Consider the following 14,942-nt stretch of genomic DNA (forward strand, 5'->3'; position numbering starts at 1 on the left):
AACACGGGGAGCTCGGTCACGGGGTCTAGGTCTCCGCCGCTCGGGGACCAGCGGTACAGCACAGCTGCGGCGCTGCGAGTTGGAGTACTCCGAGGCCGAGTCAAACTACCATTTTCCTGCTGCTTTTCCTATAGCAGCAAAAGCTTCATTGCAGCTGTCCACCGGGAGTCAGGGTGACCAAAATAGCGGCCGACCGTGTGCTTCAGTCAACGATTCTAGTATCTACATCGCTTCGCATGACTTCTCGGCATTCGTGTACACACCGTTGGAAGCAGTCCCGTGCATGACGCCCGACTGCCTCCGCATTGTCTCCATTCAGATGCCACGATGGGCGTCGACCCTCTCTCCCCCATTGCGCCCGCGCGCCTAAGAGCATTGGTTCTCCCTGTTGGCCGGATCAAGCGATCTCGATTCCTCAGTTTCGCCGCGAGGCTCCAGGCCGAAAATGTCGTCCGCTTGGGGGACATTAGCCCCGATGCGCGGCCCAACCGAAGTGAGTTATACGGAACACCAGTATGAGGTTTGATATGGCGTGTTGTGAACTTCGCAAGAACCGATTCACTGACGCTTGATTCCCTGCTATCATAGATATGTTCTCTCCGCTAGCATTCCCGACAGGCATTATCCTATACGACCTCTCCTTCTCCATGCCTCCGATATCACACCTAGAGCTGTACCCATTCGAGATTTTCCGAGAGCCGCTAGTTGTGCTTGCGATAGCTGATGGGTCTGAGCTTTCCAGCAGCGCAGACCAGAATGGTCGCGAGTCCAGCAACGGCAACACACCGACACCAGAAGGACTAGACCAGCTTCAACAGGAACTCGAACTACTGCAAGAAAAGAACCCGAGAGCGCTGGTACATCAGCTTCTGATATTCGACCATGCAAGTGTCAGCAAAGTTTCCAATGGCCCCGACAATGTTCTGTGGATTCCGCCTCCGCAAGCCTCCAAGGCTACTACGATGAAAACTGTACTGTGCGATATCACGTCTCTTCTCCTTTCCGAGATGGACGAATTCGCGAAAACAATCCAGAGCATTCCAACCATTGATTCCCCGAAAGCTTCTGCCTGGGGACCACATCGTGGGCCTGACTTGCGCCGACGCCCAACGGACAAGCTATTCCATAGGATGACGATGCCTGCGCAGCTTTCTCCAGATCCGAACGGGACTCCTGATACAACTCAAGGCTCCAGCCAAAGCTCTCCGGCGCCTGAAGATCATGAAACACCCACGACGTTCGATGAAATAACTCGATCCATACAGCTGGCTAGTCGTTCCAATACCACCCTCGGGAAAGCTGGTTCTCTATCGTCGTCAAAAGAGCATAGTCGGGATCGGATGTCGGTGAGTGGTCTTAGTGCTACAGATAGGACAAAGAACCGAATAAAGGGGCGCTCTGGGGTCGTGATAGGAACCCTTTTCCTTCAGTCAGGAAGATGGCCAGATGCATTGAAGGAACTTGTCGAAGCTGCATCAAACGCTAGAGCAAGCAGCGACTACGTTTGGCATGCGAAAGCCCTCGAGTCAATTCTCCTTTGTTTACTGATGTTTGCTTGGGCGGGCATGGACTTCCAGGTTTGTCACTACCTTGTATCGAAGAAGACTTTTTTCTAAGTTGTTCGCCTATAGGTACCTCCTATTTGCTATCCTGTTGCCGACAAATCGTCCAAGGCAACGGCAGCAATTGTTTTCGATTCAGCCGCTTCCGCCGGGAATCGAATCATCTCTCTTCAGAATCTCTCGAACCTCTTGCCTGACCTAGCAAACAATATTCTGAACCTTTATAATCGTGCAGCCAATATCACCGACGAACCTCTTCCCCAGCTTGTCTTTTCTGAAACGGTCATTCGTCTATCCAGATTATTAGTGGCAACACGCATCCGCGACGGTGCGTTGGATGACAATGCCTTGAAGCACATCGTTATGAATGAGCCGCTTGAACTCTTGGTTCGGCCAGAGCCTCCTCGAGGGCTTATAATACTCCGAAAAAACGAAATTGCGAATTTCCTGTTCCGGGCGTTACCACTTTCCGCTGGCTCAGATTTGCCTGCAACAGACGCTATACCCATCTTGATTGGCGTTGTGTCTGTATTGAATACGCTCGACTTGCCGAGAAAGAAAGCTTTCGTTCTGAGAGAGCTCTTGTCTATCATGGTTCCAGCCCTGGTGACAGCACGCAAACTTGGGGCCGCTGAAGTGGGTATTCACCCTGCGGCAGGGCTATCGTCTCTCAGCGACACTGCTTTCGACATCAACGCTCTTGATGTGGGCCCAGGAAATATGGATCGCAGCATGCGCTCGCTTCTTGCTATAATAGGCGAGGTATACGGTGTGCAGTCCTCATCTTGGACCGAACACGGAAAAAAAAGGTCCGGAAACACTAGTGACTCCCAGATCACCGAGTATGATTCGGTATCAGCGATCGCGGAACGGGCTTTTCGGCACATCGTTTTGGATCGTTATGGTGACTTGAACCTTAAGATTGATGTGCTTAAAATGTGCATCAACTCATGTGAAGCGCTTCCAGATTTTGGAGGCGTTCTGCGATTTACTGTTGAGCTCCTGCAAACTATCCGTGGAGATCTCATGCTATCCAGGTTATCGTACACCGCACCGTGCCTGCAACCGGATGAGCAGGTTCGCCTTCTGAATAACATTAAACGAACTGTTGGTGCCGCCAATCGGCTTGGTGTAGCAGGCCTTGAAGCCGAATATTGGGATGACTTTTTAGTTCGCGGCGTTGAGTTGCTGTCGCTATCCGATCCTCAAAGGCCAGTTCATCGGTCCAAGTCGGAACTTGATGCTGTTACTGCGACCAGCAAGAAGTCCACGAAAGATCCCTTCTTGTATAATCCCTTCTCTAAAGGATCTGGCAAGGCCTCAGAGCTGCTCGTGGTTGCCGGCGAACATGCAGCATTTCAGGTCACCCTACAAAATCCCTACGAATTTGAAGTCGAAATTGAGCGGATTCGCCTTGAAAGCGAAGGTGTGCCTCTTGATGCTGTGGCGGAGTGGGTACTTCTCCCACCACTGTGTCTTCAAGACATCACAGTGTATGGAATAGCACACGAACAAGGGTCGTTGAAGGTAACCGGCTGTTCTGTGAAGGTCCGACATTGTAGGGAGCGAAGCTTTCCTATATTCAAAAACCTCTGGAAGCCTGATATTGAGCTGAAGTTCAAACGAACTGGCTTAGCGGCCAAGAGACCTTCAACAGATCGCCCGCTATCTTGGAGCTCAACGTTCTCAAAGGATGGGAAGCCACTTTCAAAGAAAGGACCTGAAACTTCCTCTTGTGAGGTGAAGGTGATCCGGCCGCAGCCGTCGCTCGTTATAGAGTCTTTGTCGTTGCCCCAGTCCGCGGTTATGGTACTTGAGGGCGAGAGATCATCTTTCAGCATTACGCTGCGCAACACCTCATTCTGCGACCTTGATTTCATCTTGTTCACTTTTCAGGATTCATCGACGAAACAAATACAGACGGCATTGAGCAACAAGGACTTGCTTCCAGTTGAAGTGTACGAATTAGCACTTAAGCTTACAAGACCAGCCCTGCATTGGCGCAGAGAGAGTAAAAACCCCAGCGACTTTTCTATCCCAGCGGGAGAAAGTGCGACCTTTACCATTGATGTCACTGGAAACCCTGGATTGCAAGAAGCTACCGTGCAGATCGATTATTCCAGCATCGGAGTCTCATACGACGCATTGCCAGACGTCTTTTATACGAGGCAGTTATTCATTCCGCTCACGGCAACGGTTAATGCAAGCGTGGAAGTGGCACGATGTGATATAATTCCCTTCAGTAGTGACTTTGCATGGTCAGATAGTCAAAAGGCGGACGTCGATCATGCCGTCAGCGCAGTCTCAGAAGCGTTAGATTTCAGCAGCAGCAGCGACCATTTCTCAACGGTGCTTTCTAACCTAGCGCGAGGGACATATGGCTCTGACCATTGCATTCTTCTCCTTGACCTTCGGAACGCTTGGCCGAATCCATTATCAGTGGCTTTAGACGTCAACGACCGATCAGTGGAGTCAACAGAGAGCGCCGAGACAACTGATCAAGCTGGCAAATATACACTGCGCGAGGTTCTTCAACCGGGCCAGATGTCACGCTTCGTCCTGGTTCTACCCCGTGTTTACGTACAAAACCCTCACGCTTCGATTCCTTCTCTGAAAACAGGATCCAAGAGACAGTTTGTTGTCAGCGCGCATAAGCTTACATTTGATGCTGAAGCGGCGGCGCGTGAAGCATTCTGGTATCGCGAAGAGCTCCTCAAGAGAGTGAGCGGATCTTGGAAAGAGACATTGGGCGGTCGTGTAGGGACAATTGACCTAAGAAATATGCGCTTCAACGCGCGCATGGTGGATGCATTCCGACTCGAAGATGTCGAGACGACCTTTATGCTGAAGCCTTCTTTCACGGGAAGCGCCGAGGACGGAGTCCTACAAACAGGGAAATCAAAGTACAAAGTCGCAACAGGCGAAATGCTAGACCTTACCGTGACTGTCCACAATCGCTCCTCCAGACCCATCCAGCCCCTTCTCCGCCTCCAGCCCAGCCTCCGCAACCAACCGAGCAACGTTGCGCTCGATCTTCCCCGACGCCTCGCCTGGACAGGCATGCTGCAGCAAGTGCTGCCCACGTTAGGCAGCGGCGAAAGCACCACCGCCACAGTCGGAGTCACGATCCTCTGCCGAGGCGAGTACGATTTTGGCGCTACAGTTGAGGAATTACGCCTTCTGCGTCCGTCGCCGTCAGCTGAGAGCGATGGGAAAGAGCATGCGTCTGCGCCTGCTTCGGATGAAGTGTTCCTTACAGACACGTTTGGCGTGGATATGGCTAAGAAACGACGCATCTGGCATGCTAGAGAAACTTGTGTTATGACTGCTCATGATTAACGGCCAGAAAGATAGATGGATTTTCTCGCTTTACAGCAATGGCAGCGGTTATGATTGGAATGATAGCAGCTTCTTTGAACTTTGTGATACTGGCCTGGGAGCTCAGTCGTGATGCTTGAACACTGAATAATGTATGCCATATGTACTGATGCCATCTTGTCGGTTGCGGGTCGATGTTGGAGATAAAGATATGGGGTTGTTTCTGCTCAGAGGGCTCTTTTCGGACCCTAGATATGACTCTTGATTGATTGTCTATATCATATAGATAGATTTGTTTGGTTGATACCAGTCAATGTACATACCCTAGACAATGACATAATATCCTCTATCACAAGTCATTGACCTTTCCACGGTATTCATCATCTTTCTCATTAGTCATTCTCCTGTCCATAGCCCAAGCCAGGACGACAGCAGTGCGGGGTTAAAGCCAGCCAAAGATCTCGTCGTGACGAGTAGATTTTCGCTGGTCAAGGTCATTTCAGCCCAATATGTGGGAGGCTTCGGGTTTGTCTATGATGCTGGGCAGATCTGTAGATCTAGCCCGCCATATACAGGCGGAATTCGGTCATCAAGAAGTTGATGTGTAGTCTCAGCAGCATGGTTTCATCATGTCCTTCCCTCCTCTTCCTGCTCTTGGTTCGGCACTGGCCTATCCCTGCCTTGTCCTCCAGAGGCAGCAGGTGGCTGATCCACAGACGGAAAACTAAGGTATTTCCAGTCCTCGATCTCTTCGATGATACACTTCAGTCGGTCCCGAATACTCTCGACCGCATAGGTCCCCAGGATCAGTCTCAGCGGCGGGTATGAGCAGTGGCCTAGTTGCCAGACAAGATGCGCCGCCTTGACCGCACTAGCGGGCTGTTTGTCGCCCAGCCACATGAGCATGCGCTTTGCGTGAGCCGCTGGCGCTGTAGGTGTGTTGTAGGGCTCGCTGGGCGGCTTCACGAGGAAATGCCCGTACAGCGGTAATGGCGAAGAAAGATTATGCACGCTGTCTGTGCTAGGGAACGGTTCGGCGGAGACGAGGTCCCCCACGTCGTCACGGCGCATATGACCCGGCTCTACTAATGTGGTTTTGATGTTGAAGCTATCCACTTCGTAAAGCATACTCTCCATCAAACCCTCAACAGCATACTTCGAAGCACAGTAAGGTCCCAACCCAGGCACACCAAGGGCGCCAGACGTAGAGCTGAAAATGAGATACCGCCCCGAGCGGCGCTCCCTGAAATGCGGCAGCGAGAGCTGAATTATATTGAGAGTCCCCGTGAAATTCGTCTCGAATTGGTCGCGGATATCGTACTCGTCCTGGTCTTCGCAGGCGCCGATGACGCCGTAGCCGGCGCAGTTGGCAATGATGTCGATGCGGCCGAAGCGCTCGATTGTGCGGTCTATTACCTGCTGAACGGTTTCACGGGCGCGCACGTCGCAAAGCAGGCCGAGGCAGTTTTCGTGCTCTTCTTCTAGCTTCTTCATTGCTTGTGGGCTTGTCTCGAAGGTGCGGCCGGCTGCGGCGACTAGGTCGTCGCGTGAGAGGGCGGTCTTGACGAGGGAGCGGCCCATGTGGCCTGTTGCGCCGAAGATCTAAATATAAGATAAAAGCATTAGTACGGTGCCTTTGCATGCGTCGATTGGTATACGTACCAGCCAGACCAGCGGTTTCGGCGGATTCTGCGGGCCTGGAGGGTCGGTAGTGGAAGGCAGTTGAAGCTTCGGTTCTCGATTGCTAGTTGTCGCGGAGGGCGACAATGGCCCTGTCGCTCTCGACGGGGAGTTATGAAGCTCCATAGAGCAGGAGTATGGTTGAGGTTGTTTCGACTCGGATGCTCCGATCGCGAACTTGGAAGAGGAACCCCTCGCTATCTCCGAATCTCCGCACTAGGGAAATCCGGGGTCTCGGCATCTTCGCAATTTCTATACGCAGCTACTGTATATTTTTAACGTGTATATATTATTGCTAAATGTGAGATCACGCCGCCGGAGAGCCTTGGCCCCCTGAATATACATAACGCTACTCAAAATACAGCCATCTGAACGCCTGCACGCCGGTAAGAGCACCATAATGATCACAAGCACAGCTAGATAACTAACGTCCAATTTCTCTCCGTAGCCGTCCAGCGGCGGTAGAGGGTGCTGACTCAGGCCATCCGCTCACAGCATCGTCGACTTCCTCGAGGAAGGTCTTGCTGTTGTGGACCGAGGTGCTAGCCAAAACTACCCGTACGCCCGGCGAGCTAGCGTTTACCTGAGTGACCATCTTCGCTTCCTCATATGTTGCACCTCCGACCATGAAAATGATTATGTCCTGTGGCTTGTCACGGATGTGGCCGCCACCTTCTAGGAAGGGATACTGAAGCTCCTTGAGCCTGCCTTTGATCAGGTTTTGCAGGGTCGCTTCTAGACGAGGCGAGTGCTGTGTATAAACGTTCTCAACACCCTTTAAGCCCTTGAATCTATCACGAGCGCCAGAAAACAGCGACGTGGATTCAAAAAGGTCCGAAAAGCCGCCCGCGATAGGCGGGGCTTGCAGCGAGTGGTGGTAGGCGAGTATCTTCGGTATGATATTCACGCGGTGCGATGGAACATTTCCTGCTGTTACGAGAAGATCAAGGAGAACCGGGAGAGCGTTTGATGGTTGTTTCTCGTATCTAATGGCGTACAGAGCCACCAGACGCAGCTTATTCTCGGCAGGTACTGTAGGTATTTGGATGATCCGTTGTAGGTTCTATCAGTGTTAGCGGCGTTATACAAGTTAGGGGTGAACTGCCTACCTTTAGGTCGCTGTTATGATTGTCGTTGCAGGCAAGGCTTTGCTCCAGTTCACTCACATCGAGCAGAGTATCCTCTCCTACTCGTCGGCTGAGCTCTCCAACCAGCGTGACATGTTTGCTCACGTTGCCGGAAAGTTTCCGAAACTCGGGATAGTCTTCCACGAAGCGCTTCATATCGGCGATAGATTCGATGTTCATTGTGTTTTTCGTCTTCACCTGATATTGTTCCACGTATTCTTTGATGTTCTGGCCAAGATCTCCGAAGTTCTGATACATGTTCTTCTTAAAGAACGGGTCCTGGTCCTGCGAGAGAACAATTTCCCGCAATTCGGGGCGGATTTCAGGCACATTTTTGAGGTCCACTCGCCCATTATGAATTCCCATAAGCTCATGCACCATAGCCTGATATGTCCATTGGGTAAGAAGCGGCGTTATAGGATCATCGCGACGGTCGAGGATAAGCAGGATTGGTGGAGTATCGGTCTTGCGGAAGTTGAAGAGTTGTTCCTCCTGCGTTAATTGATAGCGAACTTCAGTAGCCAGTTTCTTCGCCAAAAGACTGTTTTTCTCATATCGAATGAGCGGGTTCTTCTTGAGAGAAAGCAATGTCGCGATCACCCCCTCTGTGGTTCTCTGTAAAGCGTCTGCATTCCATATATCTGGCGAATTGGCCCAAAGCCGCTGATTGGGGTAGCCTAGATTTAGGGAGCATAGGTCGGGATTGATGACAAGGAAGTCCGCGAAATGTTCCTGAACGACGCGCACCACTTCATGCACATCGGCTTCGGCCAGACGCTCGAGGGAGGATTTGCGGATGATATTGCTTAGGTAGATGTAGTATTCACCGTATTTTGGTTCGCGGAGTTCGTCAATGAGGAGCTGAATGGAAGTCGGAGAAGGTCGCACAAAACAGAGACAGCGCAAGTGTCGCATTCGCTCCCGGGCAGCGTTATCCAGTCGGTCAATCAGGTATACCTCATGGTTTAGCAGGGCGGATTGAGTGATTGCGGTCGAGACAATTGGCACCTGCCGGAGTCAACAATTAGCTTCCAACTTCGCGTCGGATTACCGAAGGAGGAATTGCGAGTGTCCCACTGTCTCACTGTCAAGTAATAAGATCTTCATCTTTGTCGTGGAGGGGCCGGATGCGGATGGATCGCCCGCAGTGACCATCTTGGAGACGTAGCCAGACACCGCGGCGACGACGTCCATGATGGCTAATGCTGGTCGACAGAAGGGGAATAAAAGAGCGTGAGGGGCGTGGCTAGACGTAATCACCCAGCAGTCACAAGCAGAAAGGTGAATGAGGCTGTTGAGCGGAGGTCAAGGTAAGCGTATTCTGCGAGGACGCCAAGTCGCCGTCTGATGATCGGCCTTGTGATTCCGTCATACGCTGTCCCATTTCCCCCACCCTCCATCCTCGAAGTTCTCTACATCTTCTTGCTCTCCTAGATATCCTTTCTCCTCCTCTAGTTACTTGCTTCTTGCTTCCTCCATGCTGCTCTTACCTTTATAATACGCTTCCCTACAGGGCCTTCATCATGTTCCCAGGCATCGACTACTGTAAGTTCATTCCCTTTTTTTCTGTACCATGCGGTTGGATCTCGCACCGCCAAATCAGAGCTTTAGACCGAGTCAGTAACTCTTTTTGTTACTTTTATTTAGTGTTCAGCTACCCGGCTAAGCTCACTGGAGCTTCCGTCGACGAGCGTACGTTACTACCTACTCTCTATCGCCGTCTACCCAGCTCGACCGGTCCAACTAATGGCGGGGTTCTGCAGTAAAACTCATAGCCTCTTTCCTCCTTTCATACCCATTAGCTGCACTATTGAAGAGAATTCCAGACGCTCAACCATGGAAGAAAAACGCTTTCAACATCGGAGTATCGCTCTTCTACCTCGTTGGGCTGTTTGATCTGTGGGATGGCCTCCGGACCCTCATCTACAGCGCCGCGGGTGTCTACGCTATTGCCTATTATATTGACGGCTCTATGATGCCATGGATCGGCTTCGTCTTTTTGATGGGTCACATGTCAATCAACCACATCACTCGCCAAATCTTGAACGATCCGCAGGTTATCGACATCACAGGAGCCCAAATGGTGCTCGTTATGAAGCTTTCTGCTTTCTGCTGGAACGTGCATGACGGCCGCTTGCCTCAAGACCAGCTGTCGGATCCACAGAAATATGCTGCGATCACCAAACTTCCGTCTATCCTAGACTACTCAGGCTACGTACTGTTCTTTCCAGGACTCTTTGGCGGTCCATCCTTTGATTATGTTGCCTACCGTCGATGGATCGACACCACGCTCTTCGAAATCCCCCCTGGCACTGATCCCTCGAAAGTGCCGTCGACTCGGAAGAAGCGCAAAATTCCGCGAAGCGGCACTCCTGCTATGAAGAAGTTGATTATTGGTCTCGTATGGATTGTGGTGTTCCTGCAACTGGGCTCCATTTACAACCAATATGCGGTGTTGGACCCGGAATTTCTGGACTACTCGTTCTTCCGCCGAGTCTGGTCTCTCTATGCGCTCGGGTTTACGGCACGCACCAAGTATTATGGCGTCTGGACCCTCGCTGAAGGCGCCTGCATCTTGTCAGGGATGGGCTACAACGGCTTTGACCCTAAGACGGGCAAGGTATTTTGGGACCGGCTGGAGAACATCAATCCTTGGAAGCTCGAGACCGCTCAGAACTCTCATGCCTACCTGGGAAACTGGAACAAAAACACCAACCACTGGCTGCGGAATTATGTTTACTTGCGCGTCACTCCTAAAGGCAAAAAGCCAGGATTCCGCGCCAGTCTGGCGACATTCACGACCAGTGCCTTCTGGCATGGCTTCTATCCCGGTTATTATCTCTCGTTCGTTCTGGGGTCTTTCGTGCAAACAGTAGCCAAGAGTGAGTTGCATCTTTACCTGGTTTGATCCCTATCGCTGACCACATTGCCTAGACTTCCGACGTCATGTTCGACCTTTCTTCCTTTCTCCTGATGGGACTGAACCCGGCCCGTACAAGCGCTACTATGATTTTGCAAGCTGGTTCGTAACCCAGACCGTCATGTCTTTCGTTGTCATGCCCTTCATCTTCCTGTCATTCCCGGCTTCGAACCATGTATGGCAAAGCGTCTACTACTACGGTATCATTGCTGTCATTGGATCTCTTGGCTTCTTCGCCTCCCCAGCGAAGGGGATCCTCGTCAAGAAGTTGAAGGCCCGCGGAACCCGTCCCAAGGTTGTACGTTCGACGAGCACAGAGAGCACCCACGAACCAACACTGGGCCTGCCAAGCGACGCCGTGAAGGAATTCGAAAATGCGGTGCAGGAGATCAACGATGAGATTGAGTCCCGACGCAGGAAGGGAAGTGTAGTCGCGATGCCCACAGGCGAGGATCTCAAGGCCGCTGTCGAGGAGAAGATTGGTCGCACGCTTGGCTAAACCACAGCGTGTTATTCTTTCTCAATGCAATATTATTATCCAGGACCGGTGCCCAACCAACTAGAAAACACTTGGTGCTCCAGTCACTGCTTTTCTTTCAAATGCACAATACCAACCAACCAGGAGACGACTAGGCGGAGTCCTCGAATTTGTTTCCATATAGATCATTTATGCTAATCTCGACGAACTAGACTTACGTGTTGTTTTGATTGCCCCCTTCCTGTATACTATTTTAATGCTTCTCCGTTTGTTGTTTGTTGACCATGGTCACAAATGCCTCCCCCAGCAAACGCAGCACTTTGTTTTTAGACGAGTCAAGCGATCATTTCTAATGATAGCCAACTGCGTCATGAAAAAGGAGGCCAGATTTTCGTTAAGCAAAGCGCTTTCTTTGTACTTATCTGAATAGAATGTATATAGTATAATATCCACCGCAATCCCAGATCCAGATCCTAATCCCAGGTGTTTATACATCCAGACATGAAATGAACAGTGTGTAGGTAAGAATTAGACAAAGGAGGGTAACGGTAGATAGAGAGTTCCCAGCCAATAGGTAAGTACCAGCCAGTAAAAGAAAACAATGATGATGTATGTAAAGTCCGTAATCTGTCGTCGAGAAATCCCACGATTACCCTGTACTCCACACAAAACGCCCTGGCTAAAAAGGGCAAGCAGAAGCAAGAATAACGCCGGACTGAATGAAGAGAATGTGTATAGATAAAACATTATGTGCGTCACGTCGTGTAGTCGTGTCGAGGGGTCTTTTTGTGCAATGCAAAAGACCAAGCAGTTGGGGAAGGTAGTGAGAAGGTGAAGGTAAATTGAAGAGGTGAAGAGGTGAAGAATGGTTGGTTCGCGAGTGTCGAAAGTGGAAAGCGCAAAGGTAATGGGAGGCCCGAGGTACCGGTGAGGTAGTTGAGTAGCGGGCGGCGAACGGAAGGGTCACGTTGGCGACCGAGAAAGAGTAGAGACAGGTATGGCCTGCGATAAAAGGGAAGAAGGCCGATTAGGTGAATATTCTTGCGATATATGGGGTTATTAGAAGCCCACTGTTGTTCCCACAACAGCCAGTGTGATCTGGATGTATTTAGTCAAGAGTCAACACCAGCGGGAAGCCAGGCTTACAATGATAGCAACGATCACCAACCCCAAGGGGTTCATCCATCGATTGAGGTTTCTCCACCACCGAGCGTTAAGATGGCGCCTTCGCTCAAGGTCATAGAGTCGCGCCTTGAGTGTCACCTCAAGCTCAGGTCCACGATTCTCCTCCATCATCATTTCGGGTTTTGGTGGCAGAGGGAGGAAGGAGGCGATAAGCCAGGCTGCACGGGCGAATCTTGTTAGGGATGTGAAAGCTAGATCAAGGACCAAGAGGAATGCTTACTTAGTGGACAAATAAAGCCCAAGCAAAATGACCATACTTGGATATTCCGCCTCCCAAGGATTGGCTCAGTTCGGGAGTCAAGAGATGGAGCACGCCAAACGCTCGATTTCGGTGCAACAACACGCCGATCCGGGAATAGATGGGGCGACCAACTATGCCGCAGTCGATGAAGTGATGATCCAGACCGTGTTACAGAGGGCTCAGGTTGTTTCACCCAGTGGCTCCGAGGATCTCGGAGGTCAGAAGCGGGTTGCTTCTCCTTCTCGGAGGTGGTTTGAGTCTCAAGGGTAGAAGCTCTGGCTCGACTGACAACGCTGGCAAAGCGTTGGATGACATTGGAGTTGGATGTTGGGGGTAGCGCAGAAGCCGGTCGGTTGTTTTCCTCTACGAGGGCGAGAGTGGAGTTTCCGGCCTCTTCTTCAGCCGTATAATACATTCGAGCCCAGGTTGGTAGAATGTTTGCGACAAAGCTAGAACTCGTTCCGGGGCGCTGGTTGCTCCGTACACTACTGCTTCGTGAACTCGAAGAGTTGCTGAGGGGAACACCAGGGTTTGTAGGACGCGGTGGCAAGCTAGCAACGCTATCCAGGAACTCGTCATCTTCCGACTCGTTAACCATCCATACCGAGGATGAGGTAAGTCTCTGGCGTGTAAGGGCTGCAGGAGGTGGTGAAGGCTCTAGTGACATGGTTCTCGAGTTGCCCCCCATAGGAGAAGCGAAGCCAGAATCACTCTCGGCGGACCATTGAGATGGCACAGTCGAAAGGTGAGACCGATGGCGGCCCGACGAGTAATCGCCAGTGGGCTGGTTGAGATTGTCCCCCGAAGACGAATTCTGCGCGCTATCGACCCTCGAGCCGGACGACGAAGGAGCTCTGATTGTCGGATACTGGATGAAAACACCATTTTCCAGAATAGCTTGTTGTATTTCAGGGCGCGGTCCGCTACCCGAGGACGATGTGGCAGAACGAGAATGGCTTCTGACGCTACGCCGAGTCGAATTGGATCCCATCGAGGGGGGCTGATATGGAGGGCTAGATCGAAAGGACTGAGAACGCGAGGGTCCAAACTCAGACGAAGAGCCATGTGTCCAAGGCGCAGCATCGGCATAGCGGATGACAGTCCCTAACGAATTCAACGAGGACACTGAATTTGATCGAGAAGCAGAATCCTGGTTAGATGAAGGGCCAATTCGGACGAAGTTGAGGCTCGAAGTGTCCAGAGAGACGCAGTTGGGGCTTGATGGCGGGCCTATGGGTACAATGTTAGGGCTCGTGGTGCTCACAGGTGAGTTTCCTGAGCTAGATGCTTGGCGAGATGCGGAATCGGGAGGAACGGTTTTGATTGTCGGGGGGTTTTGAGGGAGAGTCGATTCCTCATCTGAATATGTAGCGGCCGAGCCACTGCCCTGTCGGGCGCCGGATCGTTCGTGTTCTAGCAGCTCTGAATCAGGAAAAGATGTCTTGCTTGAGCTAGGGTCATCCTCCCACAGCTGTGGTGGCGTGTTGGCAGCATCGAAGGTCGACGAAATATCCCAATCAGCAATGGAGTGGTCAATCAAGCTGCTTTCAGCAGTACCACTGATATCCGTGGAGTATGTCCCAGTGGATGTGCTTGGCCCCTCATCGACGTGGAAGCGGGAATCTGGTATAAAGTCATGGCCCTTTCCAGGTCGCGGCGGGAGAACTTGCTCAGGCTTTGTCGGATAGGGAGTAGCTGTGTAGACATGACGCTCTTCCTGTTCAGGGTACTTGTCGCTGACAGCTCGCACGGATGCAGGTGGGGAGCCTTCGTTCGTTTGGGATGAGGTGCGTTCATGAAGAGCTCTCCGTCGGGGAGAGGAATTGGTCGAACGCATGTTGGTGTGACGATTAATTCATTATCAGGATATAATGCGGTAGAAGAATAAAGAATCGGCGCGAGGAATGCAATCCCCGAAGAGTAAGTGTAATCTAAACAAGAAGAGAAAAGTAGAAAGGAACCGAGAGCCTCCGCAAGATTATATCAATTAGAGGTGATGTAAGAAGTACCGCAAAGAAGCGACGGGACGATAAATGGAGACTGCTTGGTCTGAAGCGAATTAGAGTAACGATGGACCGCAATTAGGGCTGGTCTATGAAACAGTCGACACGTTGTTTGGTGTTGACGGTGTTTTTGTTGTGGTCCGTGAAAATTCTTGATGCAGTACAAAGAATGCCTTCGACAGTGACACGATTCGACGGGTAAAAGAGCGACGATATCCAGCGGTTCGAGGTGAAAAGAACGACGATCCGGCGGCTTCAAGCGACAGGAGCACTGGTAAATGGATCCTGATACAGCCGGAGGGAATAGTGCGATTGTAAGAACGGTAAAAGAGCGTCTAACCGGAGAGCTGGGGGGGAACCGCTGGGAACTGTTTCTAAAAGAGCGACAAACGACAGAACGACTGGAAGGCTGAGAGTAAAGGGACACA

General features: G+C 51.4%; 5 protein-coding genes across 5 annotated transcripts; 3 read left to right on the top strand and 2 right to left on the bottom strand.

Moving 5' to 3' along the window:
• The first annotated feature begins 110 nt into the window (after positions 1-110).
• BDV17DRAFT_153396 (TRAPPII-specific subunit TRS120) lies at positions 111-5,204 on the top strand. Its single transcript, XM_073754526.1, has 3 exons — positions 111-493; positions 589-1,577; positions 1,632-5,204. The coding sequence occupies exons 1-3, from the start codon at positions 328-330 to the stop codon at positions 4,899-4,901; spliced, it is 4,425 nt and encodes a 1,474-aa protein (XP_073613328.1). The 5' UTR covers positions 111-327; the 3' UTR covers positions 4,902-5,204.
• Positions 5,205-5,507: 303 nt separating this feature from the next.
• BDV17DRAFT_293486 (Sec1-like protein) lies at positions 5,508-8,881 on the bottom strand (the record flags this gene model as incomplete). The annotated part of the gene is made up of 5 exons (XM_073762622.1): positions 5,508-6,482; positions 6,543-6,577; positions 6,990-7,623; positions 7,670-8,695; positions 8,765-8,881. The coding sequence occupies 5 exons, from the start codon at positions 8,879-8,881 to the stop codon at positions 5,508-5,510; spliced, it is 2,787 nt and encodes a 928-aa protein (XP_073613329.1).
• A 199-nt stretch (positions 8,882-9,080) lies between these two features.
• BDV17DRAFT_269384 (lysophospholipid acyltransferase) lies at positions 9,081-11,536 on the top strand. The gene is made up of 4 exons (XM_073758571.1): positions 9,081-9,232; positions 9,335-9,379; positions 9,451-10,569; positions 10,622-11,536. The coding sequence occupies exons 1-4, from the start codon at positions 9,211-9,213 to the stop codon at positions 11,104-11,106; spliced, it is 1,671 nt and encodes a 556-aa protein (XP_073613330.1). The 5' UTR covers positions 9,081-9,210; the 3' UTR covers positions 11,107-11,536.
• Positions 11,225-11,564, top strand: BDV17DRAFT_153414 (uncharacterized protein). The gene has a single exon (XM_073754527.1). It carries the CDS (start codon positions 11,342-11,344, stop codon positions 11,513-11,515), a length of 174 nt encoding a protein of 57 aa, XP_073613331.1. The 5' UTR covers positions 11,225-11,341; the 3' UTR covers positions 11,516-11,564.
• Positions 11,565-11,988: 424 nt separating this feature from the next.
• On the bottom strand, positions 11,989-14,863 carry BDV17DRAFT_153446 (putative serine-rich protein). Its single transcript, XM_073754528.1, has 3 exons — positions 12,491-14,863; positions 12,232-12,428; positions 11,989-12,183 (listed from the first exon to the last, which is right to left on the bottom strand). Exons 1-3 carry the CDS (start codon positions 14,346-14,348, stop codon positions 12,145-12,147), a joined length of 2,094 nt encoding a protein of 697 aa, XP_073613332.1. The 5' UTR covers positions 14,349-14,863; the 3' UTR covers positions 11,989-12,144.
• Positions 14,864-14,942: the final 79 nt, after the last annotated feature.

This window comes from Aspergillus undulatus (assembly GCF_047715775.1).
Source record: "Aspergillus undulatus strain CBS 261.88 unplaced genomic scaffold BDV17scaffold_42, whole genome shotgun sequence".
In the NCBI taxonomy this organism is placed as follows: Eukaryota; Fungi; Ascomycota; class Eurotiomycetes; order Eurotiales; family Aspergillaceae; genus Aspergillus; species Aspergillus undulatus.

Coding starts and splice junctions, on each gene's coding strand:
- BDV17DRAFT_153396 (XM_073754526.1), top strand. CDS start 328: ATGGGCGTCGACCCTCTCTCCCCCATTGCGCCCGCGCGCCTAAGAGCA. Junction 494..588: donor CGATGCGCGGCCCAACCGAA/GTGAGTTATACG, acceptor CTGCTATCATAG/ATATGTTCTCTCCGCTAGCA. Junction 1,578..1,631: donor GGGCGGGCATGGACTTCCAG/GTTTGTCACTAC, acceptor GTTCGCCTATAG/GTACCTCCTATTTGCTATCC.
- BDV17DRAFT_269384 (XM_073758571.1), top strand. CDS start 9,211: ATGTTCCCAGGCATCGACTACT. Junction 9,380..9,450: donor TGGAGCTTCCGTCGACGAGC/GTACGTTACTAC, acceptor GGGGTTCTGCAG/TAAAACTCATAGCCTCTTTC. Junction 10,570..10,621: donor CGTGCAAACAGTAGCCAAGA/GTGAGTTGCATC, acceptor CACATTGCCTAG/ACTTCCGACGTCATGTTCGA.
- BDV17DRAFT_153414 (XM_073754527.1), top strand. CDS start 11,342: ATGCTTCTCCGTTTGTTGTTTGTTGACCATGGTCACAAATGCCTCCCC.
- BDV17DRAFT_153446 (XM_073754528.1), bottom strand. CDS start 14,348: ATGCGTTCGACCAATTCCTCTCCCCGACGGAGAGCTCTTCATGAACGC. Junction 12,429..12,490: donor GGGCTTTATTTGTCCACTAA/GTAAGCATTCCT, acceptor TCGCCCGTGCAG/CCTGGCTTATCGCCTCCTTC. Junction 12,184..12,231: donor TGGTGATCGTTGCTATCATT/GTAAGCCTGGCT, acceptor AAATACATCCAG/ATCACACTGGCTGTTGTGGG.